The 19959-nt window shown below is 41.0% G+C and overlaps 1 protein-coding gene across 1 annotated transcript in view; it reads right to left on the bottom strand.

Moving 5' to 3' along the window:
- Positions 1 to 19740, bottom strand: part of epha8 (eph receptor A8) — a 116249-nt gene extending 96509 nt beyond the window's left edge. Inside the window, 1 exon segment of the mRNA XM_034585638.1 lies at positions 19203 to 19740. Coding sequence (XP_034441529.1) covers positions 19203 to 19290 — 88 coding nt within the window. The 5' untranslated portion in view covers positions 19291 to 19740.
- Positions 19741 to 19959: the final 219 nt, after the last annotated feature.

Below are 19959 nucleotides of genomic sequence, written 5' to 3'. Positions count from 1 at the left end.
GGGAGGTGAACTCATTCGAGCATGTGAAATGAAAGGTGGAGTAGAGTAGAATTAAAGATGTTCAACTACTCCTTTGATTCTCAAATTGTTAATTTGGCGGCTGTGAGCAAACAGCAGAGAAAGGGGGGCAGAGTTAGTGGATTGTGTTGTTGCAGCAACACAAGGACACTCAAGTGCACAAGCGCGGCGGGGCTTAAAGCAAGTCTCTCCGAGCACTTTCAGATCGAACCATCAAGTCAGACAGGCGGGATCACGCTTCCTCAGGCATGACTGCGCTGTATGACGATGTTTGAAAAGTATGATTTTTATTTTGTGATAATAAGGACGTCACTTCCTAGAAGATACCATCACTCTGGAAATAAGAAAATAAATTTGTTCCGACTCTTATATCCAGATCTGTTGGCTATGATTTTAGAATCACGTAAATCCAATTCCAAATTTCCCAGTAGAACCTGACGAGCCAAAGGAATTTTCGACGAAGCACCAACACAACTCATTTTAATTTCTTTTGAATTATACCGTTGATTTTTAAATCATGGTACACATTATGTTTTCTGCTTAAGTTGCCCTGAGGGGTTAGTGAGCCATTGTAGTGCAATGGAGCCGCTATTATCGACAGTCAGGCAGAGGTCTATGCAAGACAATTGGAGGCGGTGAAGTGCCAACAACTATAGCAATGCACACAAAAAGGCACTGAAGAGGACGTCTGCCAGAAAGCAAAGATAAATGTAAGTCGGATCCAAAATGAACAAATTTGGCAAATGTTTCGTGATTAATTTGTGATTAATATGTTTGCTAGGTACTATAAATTGTATTATTTAAAAATAAAACACATGGCAACTTTGAATTAATGTGTATCATTATGGAACTTAAAAATCAATGCAAATGTGTACGTAATTATTAAATGTGATTTTGTGATTTTGCTGTTTTTTTATTCACCAACCTGATGAAGATCAGCAAACGCCAGCGCCATATCTCTGTTAAAGGAAATTTGATTGCCATTGCAGCTGCACACAGTTAAAAGCCTGGTTTGTCTTTATAAAGATGTAAACAGTGCGTGAGTGAAAACAGACGCTGAACGGATTTTTTGCAAAGTTTACTCAGCCAGTAATCCCTTTCATTTCACAGGCTGGTGAACAGAGTTATGTGTCTTTCTGGACGGGTTGTAAATAAACCACAACACATGAGAGCAACACTAGGAGCTGGGATGAAACCCAATACATAACATATTATTAACATATGTCACTATGCCAGCTACTTACACTTCATAGCGAACACTTTTACTGTAAACCAGGTTAATTAATTAAAAAAAATCTGTATGCCTAATTTAACCCCAGTTCAACATTTGTTAATAGTTTATATATTACACATTATAATGTTATAGCAGATACAGTGTTTAGTAATGTATCTAAAAAAACGTATTCTGTGAAGTACTTATAACCAGTGTATGTAGCATGTACAAAAAATTAAAGAAGTGTGTTTGATTAAAATAGCTGCACAAGATTAAGATTGTTCCTTTCTTACACGTAAAGTTAGGTTCACTGCTGCTCCCCTTTGTCGCAGATTTCCTCTTCAGTGATTATCATTCAGAGTCACATTAAGTGTGTGTGTGTGTTTGTGAAAGAGAGAGAGAGAGCTCTGGTACATTTATTCACAAACTACTCAACTCTACTCATCACTAATCTCAGTACAACAAAACACCATCAACTTTCTGTATTTTCCTACCTCTGCCAAGAAGGTTAGTTTTGTCTGTCTGTTAGTTAACAAGATGTCCAACAGAATACTGGACAGATTATCACGAAACCTGGTGGAAGGATGCGGTATGGGTCCGGAAACAATCCATTAAATTGGGTATCCGGATTCGGGGTCTGATCCAGAATTTTTTTGTCACTATCTTTAAGTTTGTGACGGCATTTTGAAACATTTTCGTGAATAATTTATGGATCTTAATGAACAAAAACAGGCATATTTAGGGGACTGACATGAGTGCTTAGAATTTGATGCACATCCAAATATAGATCCGGATCTCAGCCGTGTCAAGAGTCTATGTCTCCTGGCAGCCGAAAAATAATGTTTAAAAAAAAGGCTGATCATTGTACAATGTGGTGGATGCACACAAGCAAATTGTCTTGTTTGTAATGATTCTGATAATTCTGAATGTTATTAATGATCCACAAACAGCTCATGTAAATAATACATCTGTCACATTTTTTAATCAACTTTATCAGTCTGCTGTTCGTGGTCCAGCAAGATAGAGGTCACCAGTGTCACGTATGAGCAGCTAAACACATTCACACTCACACCTACAGCCAATCAAAAGTCTCCATTTCAGCACATCTTTGCACTATCACAGGCAACAAGCAACATCCTCTTCAAGTTAAAATGACAAAATACATTAGTTTGGTGGCAGCTGTGGCTCAGGAGATAGAGAGGGTTGTCCACTAACCAGAAGGTTGGGGCAGGGTTCGATCCCCATCACCTCAAAACTGCATGTCCTTGGGCAAGATAGTGATCCCCAAATTTGCCTTGTGGTTGTAGCGGCAGTATATGAATAGTGTGTGTGTGACAGAAAAAGCGCTGTGTATAAATGGACTGTCTGAATGTGTGTGAATGGTTGTGAACTTGACTTATAAGAGCTTTATAAAAAAGTCAATTTTAATTATATAGTTTGTCTGTGCCCTTGATATAGGATTAGGGGACTTTTGTCATCTTAGCTAATATATATATATATATATATATACGCCACCAGTAACCGTTCATGAGTGGGAATCCCGAAAGTCGTGCTCATTTTTAAATCTATGCTGAAACTTAAACCCTGAACCACCACATCGTCTACGCACCTCTGCTGTCTCACACACACAGACACACACCGCTCCTCAGATACGGTTTAGCCGCGGCTGGGCCAGCAGTTGAAATATCTCGGGACGACCATGGTATTGGCAGCCAGGAAGGAGTTGTCACTCATTGCCAGACAAACAAGATAAATTAGCTTTAGCAAGTAAATTGGTATGTTGTATGTGTGTGTGTTGGGAAGGGGCATTTCTTTTAAATTTCAGCCATCACTTAGGATTGACGTTACACTTTAAAATGTCAAGCTAAAATTGTGGTGGTATGTCAGTGATGATGCACACGTGTGGTAACATCTTTCTTTCTTTCTTTTTGTCTCGCGGTATCCTCCAAGTATTTGTTGCAGCAGTGGCCTATTTTCCCCGTAGGGATCATTAAAGCTTCATCTCATTACCGCTACACCTACACTCACCTTCTTCCCTCCTCCTTCTCCTCCTCCTCTCATCTTTCTCCAAACTCCCTAAAGTTTTTCTCCCCAGAGGCCCTTCTTCTCTCTCCGCACCTCCATTGTGGTGTAAGCATTTTGTCCTTGGTGCAGAGAAAAGCAGCGCAGACGGATGGAGGGAGAAGACTGCTGAGACTTATTATGACACAGTGACGCAGACACTTTCCCCGAAAAAGCACTTTGTTTTCAACTTTTCATCTTCTCCTTCTGAACTGGGCTCTGTTTGTATGGTGAGTGCAGGGAATGAGATTTGGGAGGTTTCAAGTGGTAAACAGAGCCAACAACTGAAAACAGCAGTAACCAGCCAGAAGCACATACACACAAAGAGACACATGAACATACACACATTTTAGCATATCAAGTAAATCAAAGTATCTATGTTTTCCCGTATTCATTTGTCTAACATCACAGTGATGATATGATTCACAGTCAAAGGGTAACAGTCGATACAAGAATGAGCTGAATATGAAAATGTGACCAAAAAAAAGTAAGAGAGCAGAACATAACCGATGGCATACTATTATTTTTTGGAATCTTCTACTTCACTACATTTCAGATTGGAAACATTATACATTTATCTGGCAGTTATTGTTACAGTAATTATTATTTATTATTACTTATTTAAGAGAGAAGGCTATTGAACCAAACACATTTTGTACACTTCTAATTTTCAGTTGACATAAAACCTGGTGTTTTGCTTCGTTGCTACGTTGTGTGCAGCGTTATTTGCAGCGCTATTTCCCCCGTGCTCATGCATGTGCAACCCGCTACCGCCATAGATTGAATTAATCCTATGTGAAACAACAATTGCTGGATCCGACCCCTTATCGAGATCCACAGCAAAATGTAATGGCTTCTTTCCTGACCCATATCACATCCAAGTTTCATCGTAATCCACCCAGTAGCTTTTGCATAATCCTGCTAAATAACAATAGTAGTTTAAAAATACACAACCTTGTCTCCTAGAAATTCCATTCACGTTTTGATTATACATTTAGTATCAACATGTTTGTGCCACGACCAATATGTAAAATATAACAACATCTTCAGTAGTTTCAAAACTCAGCAGAGAGCATACCTCGGCCAAGGCTCACTGGTCCCCTTATGAAACCACATTTGAATTCATTTGATCTAGATTTTGATTTTGATTTCCACCTAATTGCGCACGCTCATAAATATCAGTCCCCCAAACGTGCCAAAATTGTTTTCATCAAGACCCATGAATAATTCTCTGAAAAATCTATAAAAACTTTGAAAAACACCCGATCTCACAATGCTAAAGTAGGTGGGAAAAAAAACCTGGATCCACCCCTTGATCTGAGGCCGCACCAACATTTATTTCTTTATTTCTTCCCTGACCTATACAGCATCATTCCACCAAGTTTCATTGTAACCCATCCAGTAGTTTTGGTGTAATCCTGCTCACTAACAGACAGACAAACAAATGCAAAAAAAAGATAATCTCCTTGGCGGAGGTAGTAAACATATTCCGCAGGTACGTATCTGGGATTTGCAGGATAGAAAAAAATATTTATAGGAGGCAGGTTTGAAATACACAAGCATTGTTAAAGGAATAGTTACATAAATCTATTTATTTTCTTTCCGGCAGAGTTAGATGAGAAGGTTGAAAGCACTTTCATATTTGTCCATTAAATAAGATGTTAGCATAAGAAAAAGAAACAGGGTAAACAGCGAGCCTGGTTTTAGGTAAAAGTAAAAAAATTCACTCCCCGACATCTTAAGAGCTATTTAAATTAACACATTAATGCACAATCCCTAAAACAGTTTTATTCGCTTTTCTACATATACAAAAATAGGAGAAAATACAAACTTTGTAGAGGGAGAGGCTCGTATCATGATTCAAAAAATAAATTAAGAAACATTTTCCTTCTAAACTGCTCAAATGGTTTTAAGTAGTTTTTTAAAGCCTAAAAAGGTAAAGAATTATCCCGGAGAGCCGAAAATATGAAAGCAAATTTTTTCTCTGCTTCTGTTCTCTACCATTAATCATCTCCGGTCACTCCAGCTTTGACCTGACTGAAGAGCCGGGTTAGGAACCACCTGTTTAAAAGCTCTCACCCCAAACATGGGACAAATATTGAGGACACGACTGGACAAATTTGCACCTCGGCTGTTTCATTACCAGGCAAATGTGAAAATATGAACACACACATCCGTACACACAATCAGCGAAAAACACATTCAGTAATGAAAGACTGTGATTAACCTTGGCAAAGTCTCAAAATAAACTAATGAAAATCCTTGAGCGGCTGCTTTGTCATAGAATGACACATGTTACAGTGTCCAGTTGCTTTGGGAAAATTCTTGAAAAAAACAAAAAACAAAAACAAAGTTCAACATGTCTAAAATCTTTGATATTTATCGAGAAAATCAAAGACCACAGACAAACCCCACAGGCAGGAACAGGGGACCATGCTGCACAGCGGGGCCCCTGAGGACCAGCAGCAGACTGAGAGCTGGAATTCAAGACTTTTTATGTGAGGTGTACTAAACTGTTTCTATCATCATCCCAGAGTGCTTTTTTTTAAACGTGGGAGACCACAGATAAAATGACAGATTTAACTGTACGATTTGGCCAGAACGTCACACAACACACTTGCCGTTTGTAGGAAACAATTTCACATTCGCAATTCCAGAGACTTGGAATCTCACAGAAACACAGGATATATTCTTCATCATTTAAATTTTGTTTTTTTTATGGTGGTTGGCAAACGACCTTTAGGTGCATTACCGCCACCTTCTGAACTGGACAGTGGAGCACTTGCAGGATTAACCGGGACTTCCGAAGAAAAACAAACCAACTCCCCGTGTTCTGTTTAACAGCGAAAATAAATAAAATAAAAACTATTGATGAAGTCATGGCTGAGAAGGCGTATACATTTTGCAGAAATGTATTGTTGTTTTTAGTCGCAGCTGTACGAGTACCCTACACAGAATCCGGTAGGTGAAGCTTCCCGGTCAGCTCACTCTCTCTCTCTCGCTCTCCCTCGCTATTGCAGGTTTCTGTCGGAGATCGGGGCGGCTCAGACTCAATTGGTAGCAATAATATTATTTTGTAAACCCCCCAAACTTCAGGAATATTTGGGCAGATAATCAGCACTGAGTGACCTCCAGTCGGGAACGCCTCCGTGATTTACTACAGTGGCAAATCGGGTTTAAAATCCTTTATCCTCTAGTGTGCAGCAGCCTTAAGTGATATATCATCATATTTTTTATCATAATTTTTTCCTTGTACAAAGTACATCAATTATCTAATTAGGAAGCTTTTTGGCAAATGGAAAGTATTTTGGGTTACACACATATATACACATATACCGTATATAGACAATTTATCGCCTGATCAGCTACAATGACATGAAAACCTTTTCAATGAGGGATTTAAACTTAGAAGGATATTTCACGAAGGGTGTTAACAGCAAATCCAAAATATGGGGCAATCCATTGCATTCAAACATCTATCTGCTGCGTCTGTAACCTACAAGTATTTTTACACCGGAGACACAGCAGCACACATCATCATCAGCGGCAGAGCATCCCAAAAATTCTTATGGAAATGAAGCACGGAACTGTGCACTGCGCAACTTTTTCTATAATATCAGCACAAAATGCACTGGAGACAGCACTTTTGCTCCAAAAATGTTACAGATAAATAAAAAATAGATAAAAACGCTCCCCAGTTTACACCTTTCCAAAATCCCAAGATTAGGTCAGAGAGTGAGGGCAGTGGAGTGATTGCTCCTGGGTGACGGGGTGATTCGGTTAATAGTGGCCACTGCAGCCGGAGCGCAGCCCCTCTGTATCTTATTTTAGCAGGTGCTCCCGAGCTGGGGCACGGGACCCCTCCGCACATCCCTGCAACGCAGCGTGTTGGTGCTGCATGATGGAGGGGGGAAGATGCTCAGGGCCAGCGAGGCTCATCATTTCCCAAGGGGAAGAGGAGTGAATCGCAGGCTATACTGCTGCCCAGGCTTCCCCAGGGACGACATTCAGAGGGGTATAGACAGTGGAGGAGAGGTATGCAGAGCTATTTATAGAGCAGGTAAAGAGACGTGAGGAAAGAAAGAGAGGGGGGTGTTGAAAACAAGATGAGGAGAGACAGAAGAGTCTAAAGGCGGATGACAGTGTGATACCTGCACACGGTAGCGTCTACAGAGATGTGGGTTGACGTCGTCCGCAGCACCTGCTGAACAGAGCGGTGCCCGACTCTGTCCGTGGCCTGCTGGTGTGAAAGCCAACAGAATATGCCTCGACCTATTGATTAATGTTTGAGAGTTCACACAGAGGTTAGCCGAGCTGAACCGAGCTCGAGCAGAGAGAATAGTTGAGTCGAGATGACAGCGATATTTTATCAATACAGACTCGACTTGCAGCCCAGACATTTTTTGGGGCGATGTTTCCGTACCAGCCCAGTTCTCACTCTGCCTTCCTCTTTAATAAATAAAAGGACTTTTATTCTTTATTTCCCAACTCCACCCGCAGGGGGCCCCCGCCCGCGCTGTCAGCTCCCTTCAGCCCTCGTGCGGCATCTATGTCTCTATTTCACACTGATGCCCTTTAATCATTTTCATCGTTTCAGTGAGCTGACATTTTACATAAAGAGCTCTTATCATCCCAGGCTTATGGTTAATGATGAATGGTGATAATTACTGTCAGTCAGTGAGTCTAACGTGCCATGGTCACATCACTATCTCCGCCCTGGAGTGTGCGAATCCTTTATCCTATAATATCTATAATATATAATGTAATATAACAGAGGGTACTGCTCTGTACGTGCTCATGACTCCATTCTATGGAAAAACTTTGAGTTGCACATGAATTCTTATTTTTGCTACATTGGTTAAAGCAGTAGATCACAAACTCAAGGCAGTGACTTTTTGGCCGTGAAAAATTTAAACACAATTAAATGAGCATATATTATAATATATAATATATTTGTGCAGTTGCTCACTTTTAAATGAGTTGTCTTTTCTATCAATCCCATATAATATGAAACAGGATGCTAATTCTGTGCTACTTTAGGTCGATCCTTACCTCAGGTAATCCGTCAATCATTACCGCAATTTATTTATATTATAACTCTCTGTAAAATGGCAAAACATGTTTGCATGTAGCACAGAGCCAGCTCTCCTCAGGGGATAACAGATGATAATTGTGATCGATGACTACATTCTCTTATTAACAGCAGTTTTCATGCATTCCTTTTTCAGTATTAACACATGCAGGATCTTTTTGCCTACATGTTCCTATGAATGTGTGTGTGTGTGTGCGGAGGGTAAAATCCTGAGTGCCGTTACGCAGCCGGCAGCTGTCCGCGCAGTGACACCATGAGATCACACTCTGAATATCAGCGTTTTTAGCAACATTTAAAATAGGTCGAAGATAGACACATCGACGAGACAACGTGAGGTGTGGGACTCCGTGGCAAAGCATCAATTCTAACACTTAACATGACGAACACACTGCCATGTTTATTTTTTCCCCCCCACAAATTTGTGCGTCGCAGTGTGCAGAGTTTACGCTGTTGAGCTAACTCGAGCTTTTTCTCTCCCATCGTCACCACCAAGAGGAGAAGCCTCTCGGGGAGACACAAGCTTTGTTGTTAAATCTAGTTCAAGTGCGAGTAGATGAATGAATTAAGCTTCATGCATTTAAAAGGGCCGGGTATGAACAGAAGACAGACGATGAGAGAGAACACAGTGAAGAGTGAAAGAGCTTTTGGACTCCCTGCTTTGGCTCTGTTAGCGGGTAAGCCGCCGCCACTGAATCGTTCCATTAAACATCACTGGAACAGATGCCTGTAAGATCTTCATCTTCTAGTCCTCTTCCTCTTTCTGAGCCTAACTCTCACAGTTTGGACGATATTCATCTCATCCCATATTAGTTTTTTTTTCATCTGTAAATTATTTTTGGGAATTAAACATTTTAAAATTTGCTCTTTATATTTTGAAGACAACCTAACATACTGATTATTCATTCACACGGTGAAAAAACATACAGCAAGTGGATAGATAAAGGAACAATTAAACACATTTTTACCATTAGCAATAAATAAAATAAAATACTTGCAGCTGGCACAGACTGCAGTCTGGGAGCAAAATTACTGCCAACTTTCACTTGAACCTTTCTTTCTAGAAATATGTTTTGGCCTGTGCTCTGAATGTGTCTTTAGGGCGATGATGAATTTGCAGTAAAATGGTGATAGTATGCTGTAAAAGTCAGGAGGTGAGGACGAGCAAAGGTTCTTTTCAGGCTTCATTTAGCACACAACCAGTGCTGTCCTCCAAACAAGGAGAGGGTATCTCCCACACTACTGTGGCTTTTTTGTTCTTCTTTTTTTCTTTACGGTAAATGCTGCGGGTTACTTCAGCAGGGGGTAACTCACAGGCTGTGTGCTGATGCAAGACGCTGAAACAGACTTTTACAAACCTTTTTCCAAAACACTCTTCATTTGAGAAATATATTTTCTCCTCTTCTTTTTAAAGGTTATAAACACTTCAGTTTCCTTTTGACTCATGCTTCACATATACATCAATATCATCACCATATTAGAGTGTGTGCGTGACGTGCATTTGTGAGCGAGCACATGTATACATGCATGTTTGCAGACGTGCATCTGTATGGATTTGGTATGCATATGTTTTTTCATCAGATGAGAGATGAGTTATTTGCACCCCCTCCTCCGGACCCCTCCTTTGTCACATATTAATTACATCAGGACTGTGATATATGGACAGATTACCTCGTGTAAAACGCATTATTTCCTTATGGAAACTGGCTGTGGGACTGATCCATCAGCCCGCATCACGCTCGCTTTGGGGCTCACTACATCACACTGAGCAATCCAGAATACCGAGCGGGAATCTGAACTGCAAACTGCATGAAGTGTGGACAGTCCGCACCGGAAAAATGACGCCATTGGTTTCTGAAGTGTCAAAAACAGCCACTGTTTAGATTTAGGACCTCTTCTGACTCTTCACAGAGCAGAACAAAAAAACTCTTCACCTCTTTGTTGTGTGAGTTTGTTTGACGAACAACGCAAATGAGCGACGTAGCAGTGGCAGAACAAAACTCTGTTTTCATAGAGGTAGTCTAGACTGACCAGCCGCATTGACTGTTACACCTTGCGCCTACAAGTAATACAAGTGAACCATTGGAATCATATCCATGCTGCTTGTTTTTAATTATCAATTTAATGACACGGATATCTAAGGGACACTTTATAAGTTTTGAAATAAAAAAAAGGAAATGTTGCTAATTACAAAATAAACAGTGAGTTTGAATTTCCCTTCATTTCCTAAAATTGACTTGAGCCAGCATGATATACTGTATCAAACATGTTTAATGGCGAACGACTTTACTTCTATTTAATTTATATACTATTGAAATTTGTTTAGCGATATTCAGTGTGACCATACCACAAGTAGAGAGGAGGGGGAAAAAATCAGTTGTTGTTAAAAATTGTAAGAAATTAAAAAAATTATCATTTAAAACAACAAAAAAATGTGGCTTCAAAGTTATATGGGAACATTATCTAAATAATAGTGATGAATTTCAGTATTTATGAATTTCACGATGTCCAATAACACCAAGCAGAAATGCTGCTGTTTTTATTTTTATTAAAATGTACAATATTGGCATTGCAGACAAGCAAAAAAGTTCAACCTCCTCAAGTGCGCAGGTTTCATATAAGAAACACTGAATACAAGGTTTTAGTCTGCGACCGCAACTAGTCCTGATCTACGCCGCTGCGTGGAAACCGAAGGGTTACTTTTTAAATACCACCTTCTGACGATCTATATGTTTGTTTCATTTAACCATGAAGGGTATTTTCCTGAATCTCAACCAAGTACTTTAATCAACCAAATATTAGCCAAACCCACAACAACAAGAGAGCACACAAACAATGGGCTCCTCCTAACAAGAGTAGCAGCAGAGGAACTTCGTACGAGTCATTGTGGCAGCTAATGACAGACAACCTGTCATTTATTTCAGAGGAGTTGTTAATGAATTTACACACGTCGCTCTCAGCTTGTTGCTGCTCGAGCTGCTGTGCGACTCTGAGAAAACACATCTCACAACGTGAAATGAGCACAAACTTTGAGTTTGACCTTATTAGTTGGACGGAGCTTTGTTGCTGCAGCAATTGGAACAGGTTGGCAGGTTTGCCAGCGTTTATCAGAGCATATTAGACCTACGCTGGGCTTCTATTAAACTTAATGAACATTTAAATCCTTTAATGGATTGAATGGAATTGAGAGCGGCAAATTATCAGCTAGATGCTCTGCACCGGCGTTGATAAAGACACCCACCGACGGAACTTGAGGAGACGCATCAGAGACAGCAGCCTCCCCCTCTTTCCCTCTCTTCATCTCGCTTTTGTTCTCCTGCCGTGACCGTCTCACACTCTCCTTGTTTCACTCCTTTTTCTCTCTCTTTGCCCGACTATCCCTCTATCACACAGCCTCTCTTTTGTTTCTAACACACGCTGTGTTCCTCTGTCTGTCTATAACAGAGGAGAGGAGGCTGCTGCGGCAGAGCCAGATCTCCGTCATTCATCAGTCCCAACGAAGGGAACATCATAGCGATCTCTCTCCAGGAGGGATGTGCTAACACAACCACAACACCAGCCTATTACAGAGCTGTCAAGCGGCACCTACAACCTTCTCTCCCCATCTCCCGCTCTTTCCGTTCTCCTCGGCCCTCTCAGTGAGGGACCTCCTACCCTACACGCTAGCAGAGTATGGACACATAAATTACCAACTGATGTGGCTGCAATCACAGGGCGTAGCGGAGCCGGCCCAGGGGCTGCTGATCTCTGGCCAGCCCAGCATCAGGTCCTGCTAATGGGTGGAAAGGACTCAGGAGAGGCCCGTGCTTTGTGAGGCCTTGTGCGCCTCTGCCCGCCGCTCAGGAGGACTGGCAGACGCAGCTGTATTGATCAGGTAGCTCCTATATTCCCGTCGACAGCTGGCTAACAAGGCTGATGTCTCAATAAAGACCAGTGCCTTAGGGAGGAAGGGGGAGCAGCCGGTCAGCTGACAGCAACCTGTGTTAAGACAAACCAGCAGACAGAGGAAGAGAAAGGTTCGCGCCCTATCTAGTTTTTTAATTTGCTCCCACAACGCTGCACAGACGGACTTTTCCCCTTTACAAGAAACTTACTGCTGAGCAGAAAGAGAGAACGGGTCATGAGGCAGGGGGCGATACAATTTTAACAACCGCGGACATGACTGCTGAGGAGTGTTAAAGTGATACAGAGAAGTAGATCTCAGTCATTCTGTTTTATATAATTAATATAACTCAACATCTAAAAGATCGTCTCACAGATTCAAGGTGAAACCTTGAGTAATTATAACAGAGCTTTGCTAGTGCAGAGCTCAAACCCTTACAGACGTTTCCCATATCTCCAAACACGCTTCTGTCTATTATTGACTGCGATCTGACAGCTGTAAGTAATTGAGCAAAGCAAACAGAAGAAGCGAGGCTGTGTGTGAAGGAAACACACCGACAGACTGATTGATGAGGCTGGTGATCTATTTTTGATGCGTGAGACTTTGGGATATAGTTTGGCCGCTCTGTGCGGTGGGGTGGAAGGAAACCAGCAGCTTCCAGAGTCAATAAAAGAAAATATAAGACCAGACGGAGGAAATAATCTTTCCTTGTCAGCTGACCTGCCAAAGTGTCCTTGAGCAACTGTTTAGCAAAATACTGTAACTTAAATGTTTTCTTGTTCTTGTTATTTGTTGTAGAAATCTTTCCCCTCCGAGTTATTAATGATGACAAATTCTCGTGCATTTTCCTCATGTGATGTTACTAAACGTGCAGCAGATACTCTGTGGACTGTGGAGAGATCAATACAAACAGCAGCGTCTGAGCCCACTGTGGCACTGATCAAAATCAAAAGCCTTGCTTTCTCTTGGTTTGTTTTTCTATTTTTCAGACAGAGAAATGTGTGTTTGCCTTTTATTGCACAAGGAGAAAAACGGCAGCTCCCAGCAGCCTGGCTCTTGTCTTTGTTTCCTGTTTTCTCTGTGACTCGACAGCTTCAAAATTACATGTTCAAATGTTAGAAAAATCATTCAATAAAAAAAACGTGTTTTCTAATTCATTGTTCCCTGGCTCTGTCTCTCTCTGTCCCGTCGGTCCTCCTGCAGCAGAGATATGTGGTAATAATCATCCACCTACAGTTGGCTCATTAGCAGCGGGTCCTGCTCTGTGCATGGGTCTTTTCATGTTCCTCAGTACTAACAACAACCTGAAGGAGCGCTCTCTCTCCCTGCTGCAGACCAGGGACGGTGCCCACAGACAGGAGGAGCTGCTCAGGGAAACCACCACCTCCATACAGGCAAATGATTTAGTTCACGCACACACACACACACACACACACACACACACACTCTGCTGGAAATACAGCGAGAAAGGTCCTCATTTGTGATTTTTCTGACGATCGCTATTTCATGCCAATAACCTTGATGTGGCCACTTTCACTCTACAAAGTATCAGAGTCTCAATGTTTTATCCCAGAATTGTTTCCTTGAAAACATCATTTCTGTAGAAAATAGTTTCTGTTTGAAGGACTTTTACCGCTGTGAGTTTATAGCATCCCTACACTTAGCGAAAAGAAGGTTCCTGTTCCAAGGTGAGTGTGTCATGTTCCTTGATTCTTTATAGTCAGTGTGGAGAACTGTAGGTTTCTTAATTTTGCTGTTTTATTAGAAAAATAGCCTACTGCTCTATGGAGACCTAATGTGGTCAAAAACAATTAATTCATAGAAATATGACAATAACAATAACATTAATAATTAAAGAGATAAGCAACACAACCACATATTTGTCAAAAAATCTGGGTATTTTTATGGCTGTATTTGATAATAGAATAGACAGGAAACAGGGTGAAAGTGTAGGGGAGTAACACGCAGTAAAAGGTACGGCCGGTTGGGAGTCGCACTGTTGACCTGCCTCTCAATGTGGCTGTGTGGTGTGAGCCCTAACCATTACGCCATCGGGTCACCCAACAATAAAAAACACATTTTGCAGTTAATTTTACTGTTTTGCAGCAGTGTTCAGCTTCCACACAACTGGCTGTCATTGATTTTACTTTGTGTGTTTTCATGTGTGAAAGGGTGTGTAATCTTAGTGTGAACATATACTTACTCACAGGAAGAGATGTGTGTCTGTCTGTGTGTCAGTGGACACTGTGATATTGTGATACAGTAAGAAAACAGGTTAAGATCAAATTAAAGGCTGAGTTCAACCGTGGGTGTGGTGCGACCCATAAACACTGAACACTAAAGTAATAATATATTAAATTCCACTAACTACTCATATAATAATGCAGTAATATTCAGTATAAGTGTGTCAGATAGTCACCATGTTTACGAGCATTGGGTTAGTGTGATTTAAATCAAGACTCTACTTGAAAATATATTTTTTACTCAATGAGCGAACAGCCAATCACGTAACTGGCTCCAAACTGTTCGTTTTTACTGATTGACGAAAACTTGTGGAAATGCAGAAAATGTTGTCGTGAAATTAAGATAGCAAATGAACACACGAAACAAAAGTGACTTCCAATAACATTTCATCGTGAGCTGAGACACGTTTCTGGAAGAATTTCACAATTTCATGGTATACATGTATAGATAGATGTATATAAATAGTTTTGTAAATATCTTATTTATTAATAGCATTATGAACATTTCATCTTCATCATAAATTTACACAAATTGTCCAGCTCACATATTGGTAAATTAATAGTGTTACGTCGTCAAAAGTTTCCACATTAGCTTTTTGAAGAATTGTATAATTTGAAATCATGAAATCTGTTTTTGCTAAAACAATTTTTCAACAGTTTACCGTGAAGAGTAAGAAAACAAGTTTGTTTCATCAAAAATCATTAATCTGAATATTCTTTTGTAGTTTGAGAAAATTCCCATTTTACAAAATAAACTAATTAAAAAAACCTTTTGGATTAAAAAATACACTGTTACAAAGCCAAAAGCTTCTATTAATTCATGGTAGGTTGTGGAGATACATGACTTTCACAGGTCAGAATCGGCATGCTTCTTAAAGTCCTTTCACTATCTTTTATATCATAACAAAGTTCATTTGAATTCACCTAAATAAGTTTACACCTGGTACTGCAGTGCTCCCCGTGATTCTTAACATAAATTTGCATAAAGAAAGAAAAGCTTTACATCAGCTGATACGGCTCTAAAATACGCCCCCGCAAATACAATGTGTGTAAACTGAGCTGAGGCTTTTACCTTCCTCTGGTCTCTTACTGATCCCAGCTCCTGCATTTTTTCTCTCTTCCTGGATAGAAAAAGAGCAGCTATCTGATTCTGTAGTAATTACAGCGTCTCACAGGATTCACTGCGAGAGTCAATATCTCAAATCTCATATTGAAAAAATACACAAACATGTCAACGTATTAAGACTAGTTTCCTCTTTGTTCCTCCACCTCTGACCCTCCTTATTATACACTTACGCATATATATGCGCACACACACACACACACACACACTCACACACACTCACATTTGACAGGGGCTGAAGGACACTAGCGTTATGATGCGAAATAGGATTAAAGATTCACACATGTAGGAATGCGAAAGTGGTGGTAGTGGGGTGTATATCCGTCCATTTAGAAATATTCCTTGCTGTTTGTGTTTTTCTGCACAGGCTGAATATGACAGCAGACATGAACAATGAACAAAAACAAAATGGCTGGCCCTGGCTCCTGCTCGTACACCGAATATACATATAGAGCCCAGCCACAGTGTGTATGTCCTGTGTGAGTGGAGCTCTGCATGTTTACGCGAACAGTTACCTGTTCCTCCAACAATTTATTTTTCCAGCTCTTCATTCATTCTGAAGGTTATCTCATCCGTGAGCATGTAATATTTGTAATTGCCCTGTAGTCGGACTGCTGCCAAACCAAGGCAAAGAAGAGAAATGAGATTTTCACTACTCTCATTTCGGTAGTTAATCAGTTATCTTTTTGACATCAATTATTTTCTCTATCACTTAATCACACTTTTGCCCGTAATCATCAAACTAGACTGAAAACAATGACTTTTTTTGCAGGATCTTGCAATATTGATTTGTTTTTTGTCGTTTTGACGTGCGTGTGTGTGGGATTACATCATAATCTAATTTCGGAGAACAAAACACTCACAACTCTCTGTCAGACATTTTTTATGGAGCGAGAACGTCTTCATGGGCTGAACTGTATACAAGCAGAATGATGTTGAAATAGAACTAGCTGTAGTATGAGTTTTTTACTGTTTTATTTCATGACAGAACAAATAAGAAGTTAGAGGAAACCTAGAAAGCCATTTCACATTTCTACTCACAACTTCCCAACACTGTTTAACATCCACAAAAACATTTTGTGAAAGCGCTCTTCTTTTACGCATTCATTATTTTGTTATTAATGTTAGAAAAAATATTTTTAAAATATATTTGATTTAGTGTTACATGTCTTTTAATGGGATTTCTAATTCAATTTCTTTTTTTTAGAAAAACATCTTCGGCCATAAAATGAAAACGTTTAAAAATACGAAGAGGGGGGGGGGGGGGTCCTTGCTACCTGGTGGTTAAGGAGCTTAAGATATGATCACAACGTCCTGGTTTGACACCAGCCAGGGACCTTTATTGTTCTCTCTTTCCGCACATTTTCCTCTTTATCTCTATTCTGTCATATGACGGCACATTACGGCCGTTGTAGGTACAGAAATAATACGTATAGTGCGCAACTGTTCTCTAATACGTAGGTAATAGTCTGAGAATAACCAAGATTTAAGTTTTAAATTTACAAGAAAAAAACTTTTCTCTGTTATTCTCTAAGATTGAAGTAGTACATTTATGAGAATGTTTTATGAATTATGAATTAGTCTGAGTGTGTATTACAATATAATTCATTCTAATTTATATATCATATAGTGAATGTGGGCTCAAATTGCAAGTGCTTCCTAATTGTTTGCAAATTATCATTTGACTCGGTCATCCATCCGCTGCAGACTTACACACGGCGAGCAGCGGCGCCTGAAGTTGGATGAAGTTGATCCAGCCTTGCAAAGTGAAGCGATATGGCTCCATGTCAAGCGAAAAGAGACACACTATTTTTTCTGAGTTTGAGTTTTCTTTCTTGTAAATGTACCATTTGAATCTCAGAAAATACCTGAGTGTTCTCTCAAAAATGTACAAATTAAATCTCAGAAACTCAATGTTTTTACCTACAATGGGCTTTACACACTCAAACTGTCAACTATTAAAACAAATAAAAAGCTGAGTCCGTGCCTCTAAGTGCACTTTTGCCATGTCATCTTTTTTGCAATATGATCAGATGTATTTAAGACACATTACATTGATTGAAATAGCACAATAGTAGTTTTGTCTTTGATAGTACTTTTTTGTTGTGACCTAGTTTTAGTCGTAGTTTGTGTGTAATATGTTTCAAGCGACAGATTTTTTTCTCCACCTCCACTTTGTGAAAACACATTCAGACAAATGATGGACAGAAAAACAGACTTGTGAAAAAAACTATTTTTCAAAAGGGAATCCTGTCTTCTCGGAAATGCCTACACACCTGATTCAGCTTGTGCTTTTTCAATGGCGACTGGGATTAGAGACCTGAACTAATTTCTTCAAATTCAGACGACGACAACTAGACTCATCACACTGAAGTGTTGGCGGAGACGAAAAAGAGGGAATGATGAGGTCAGTGGAAACCGCGACAAAATAAAGTCGCACGTCTAAATAACACAGGCCTCTAATGGTTGTCGATTTTGGGGTTGCCGAGACAACACACATGAGAACGGCCTGTCTCTCTGTCTGTCTCTCTGTCTGTATGGCGTTCCGTGCCTCCTGCTCTGTCTGACCTGAGGCTGCCCGACTCCCCTATCCCGACTTGACAGAGCTTAATACAGGATAAATGTTTGCCCTCATCTCTCCACTGCTGAGGTGATCCCAACTCAACCAAAGTACTGATCTCTCTCTTTTTTCCCTCACTATCTTTCCCTCTCCTTTTCCTTCTTCTTCTCCTGCTGCTCTTTTCCCTGCAGTAGTAAGCTGAATGTTGCCGTCAGGGGTGAAGAAGGCCCTTACAGTCGAATTGCTGCTGTCACTCGGCCTCCTGAGACAAGACCTATGTCAAGGACCCTGTCACACACACAAAAAGACACACACAAACACATATTCCCACACAGGCAGACATACACACATGTAGAAAGGTGCCAGGGGACTTTGTAGCGTGTGTGCGGCATTAGCTGAACAAGTGACAACAACAGTTTTTCCGTTTGGTGGTGGAAAGATGAAGGACAGGAGGATGGAAGTAAACAAACTCAGACTGTGGGCTGATGGGAGCAAAGTGTGCAGTGTGCGTACGTGTATAGACACACACGCAAACAAAGAGACACACACACACACACACATGCAAACACATACACACACATCTTCCACGAAGCTCAACAAATGTATACACAAGTGAAATCATTTTAGATGTTCACCTCGGATCACACACACACACTCACACTCACACACACTTTCACGTCACTGCCTGACCCCACAGCAGACACATGCGCTGTTACTGCAGCCGACATGCAAAAGGGGCAAATATGAGCAATGTCAAGACAAGTTCACACGCACACACTCTCTCTCACACACACACCTACACAATCCAACAAAACTTTGATGTCATGCTCAGGGTTAAGACACACAAACACACTGCTCTCTGTGAGTGTGTTGTCATTTTTTATTCGTGTGTGTGTGTGCGTGTGTGTGTGTGTGTTTTTCCAAGAGCTCTCCATGAATGAAGTTAATTCCTGCAGAGAAGATGCATTATTTAACTCAGTCTATTCAATTGAGCACACACTCACACACTTACCTTCGTTGCTGTTCGTTCCCCCTGTGCCCAGAGCCTGTAGTGATATAGTCCATAGCAGCATCGCAGCCAGCCCTGGATCTGAAGCCATGGTGTTCTCCCCTACACCCCGCCAGTCTCCCTCTGCCTCTCTCTCCCTCTCTCCTCTCTTACTCCCTCGCCCTCACTCTCCCTCTCTGCCACTCGCTGCCTTTCTCTCCCCTCTCCTGCTTCTTCTTCTGTGTCCCAGGGTTGAAGCCAGAGCCGGCGCTGAGGAGAGTGTGTGTGTGTGAGTGTGTGTGTGTGTGAGGAGTGTGTGTGAGTGTGAGGGCTGCAAGCTCATTGGGTTGTTGGAGCCTGCCTCTGTGGCTCACTTCAGTCTGCCGGCTCCCTTACACACACACACACATTTCATACATACACTTTCAGCAGGCAGTCGGAGGAAGGGGAGGGACGAGCACGTCTGTCAGAGTCTCTACAGCCAATGGCAGTGTGATGCTGCACACTAAACGCACACTCAGTTGTCACACCCTCTTATTCTACCTGCGTGGCCAACTTCTCACTCTCTGGGTCAGGGGCAGGCACAGTGGCCCAACCCTCCTGTTATTTACTCTCTCTTTTCATTGGCTTACTACCCTCTCTCTCTCTCACACACATACACACGCACACATACACACACACACTTACACAAACTCACCTACCCAGTGGCTAATATCTGACTGATGGGACAGCAGCATGTCTGCCAGGCTCAAGTACAATGATCGATTATCGATGTATCATA

This window comes from Hippoglossus hippoglossus, chromosome 5 (assembly GCF_009819705.1).
Source record: "Hippoglossus hippoglossus isolate fHipHip1 chromosome 5, fHipHip1.pri, whole genome shotgun sequence".
In the NCBI taxonomy this organism is placed as follows: domain Eukaryota; kingdom Metazoa; phylum Chordata; class Actinopteri; order Pleuronectiformes; family Pleuronectidae; genus Hippoglossus; species Hippoglossus hippoglossus.
Note: the sequence above shows the minus strand (reverse complement) of the source record. Positions and strands in the feature narration are given on the sequence as shown.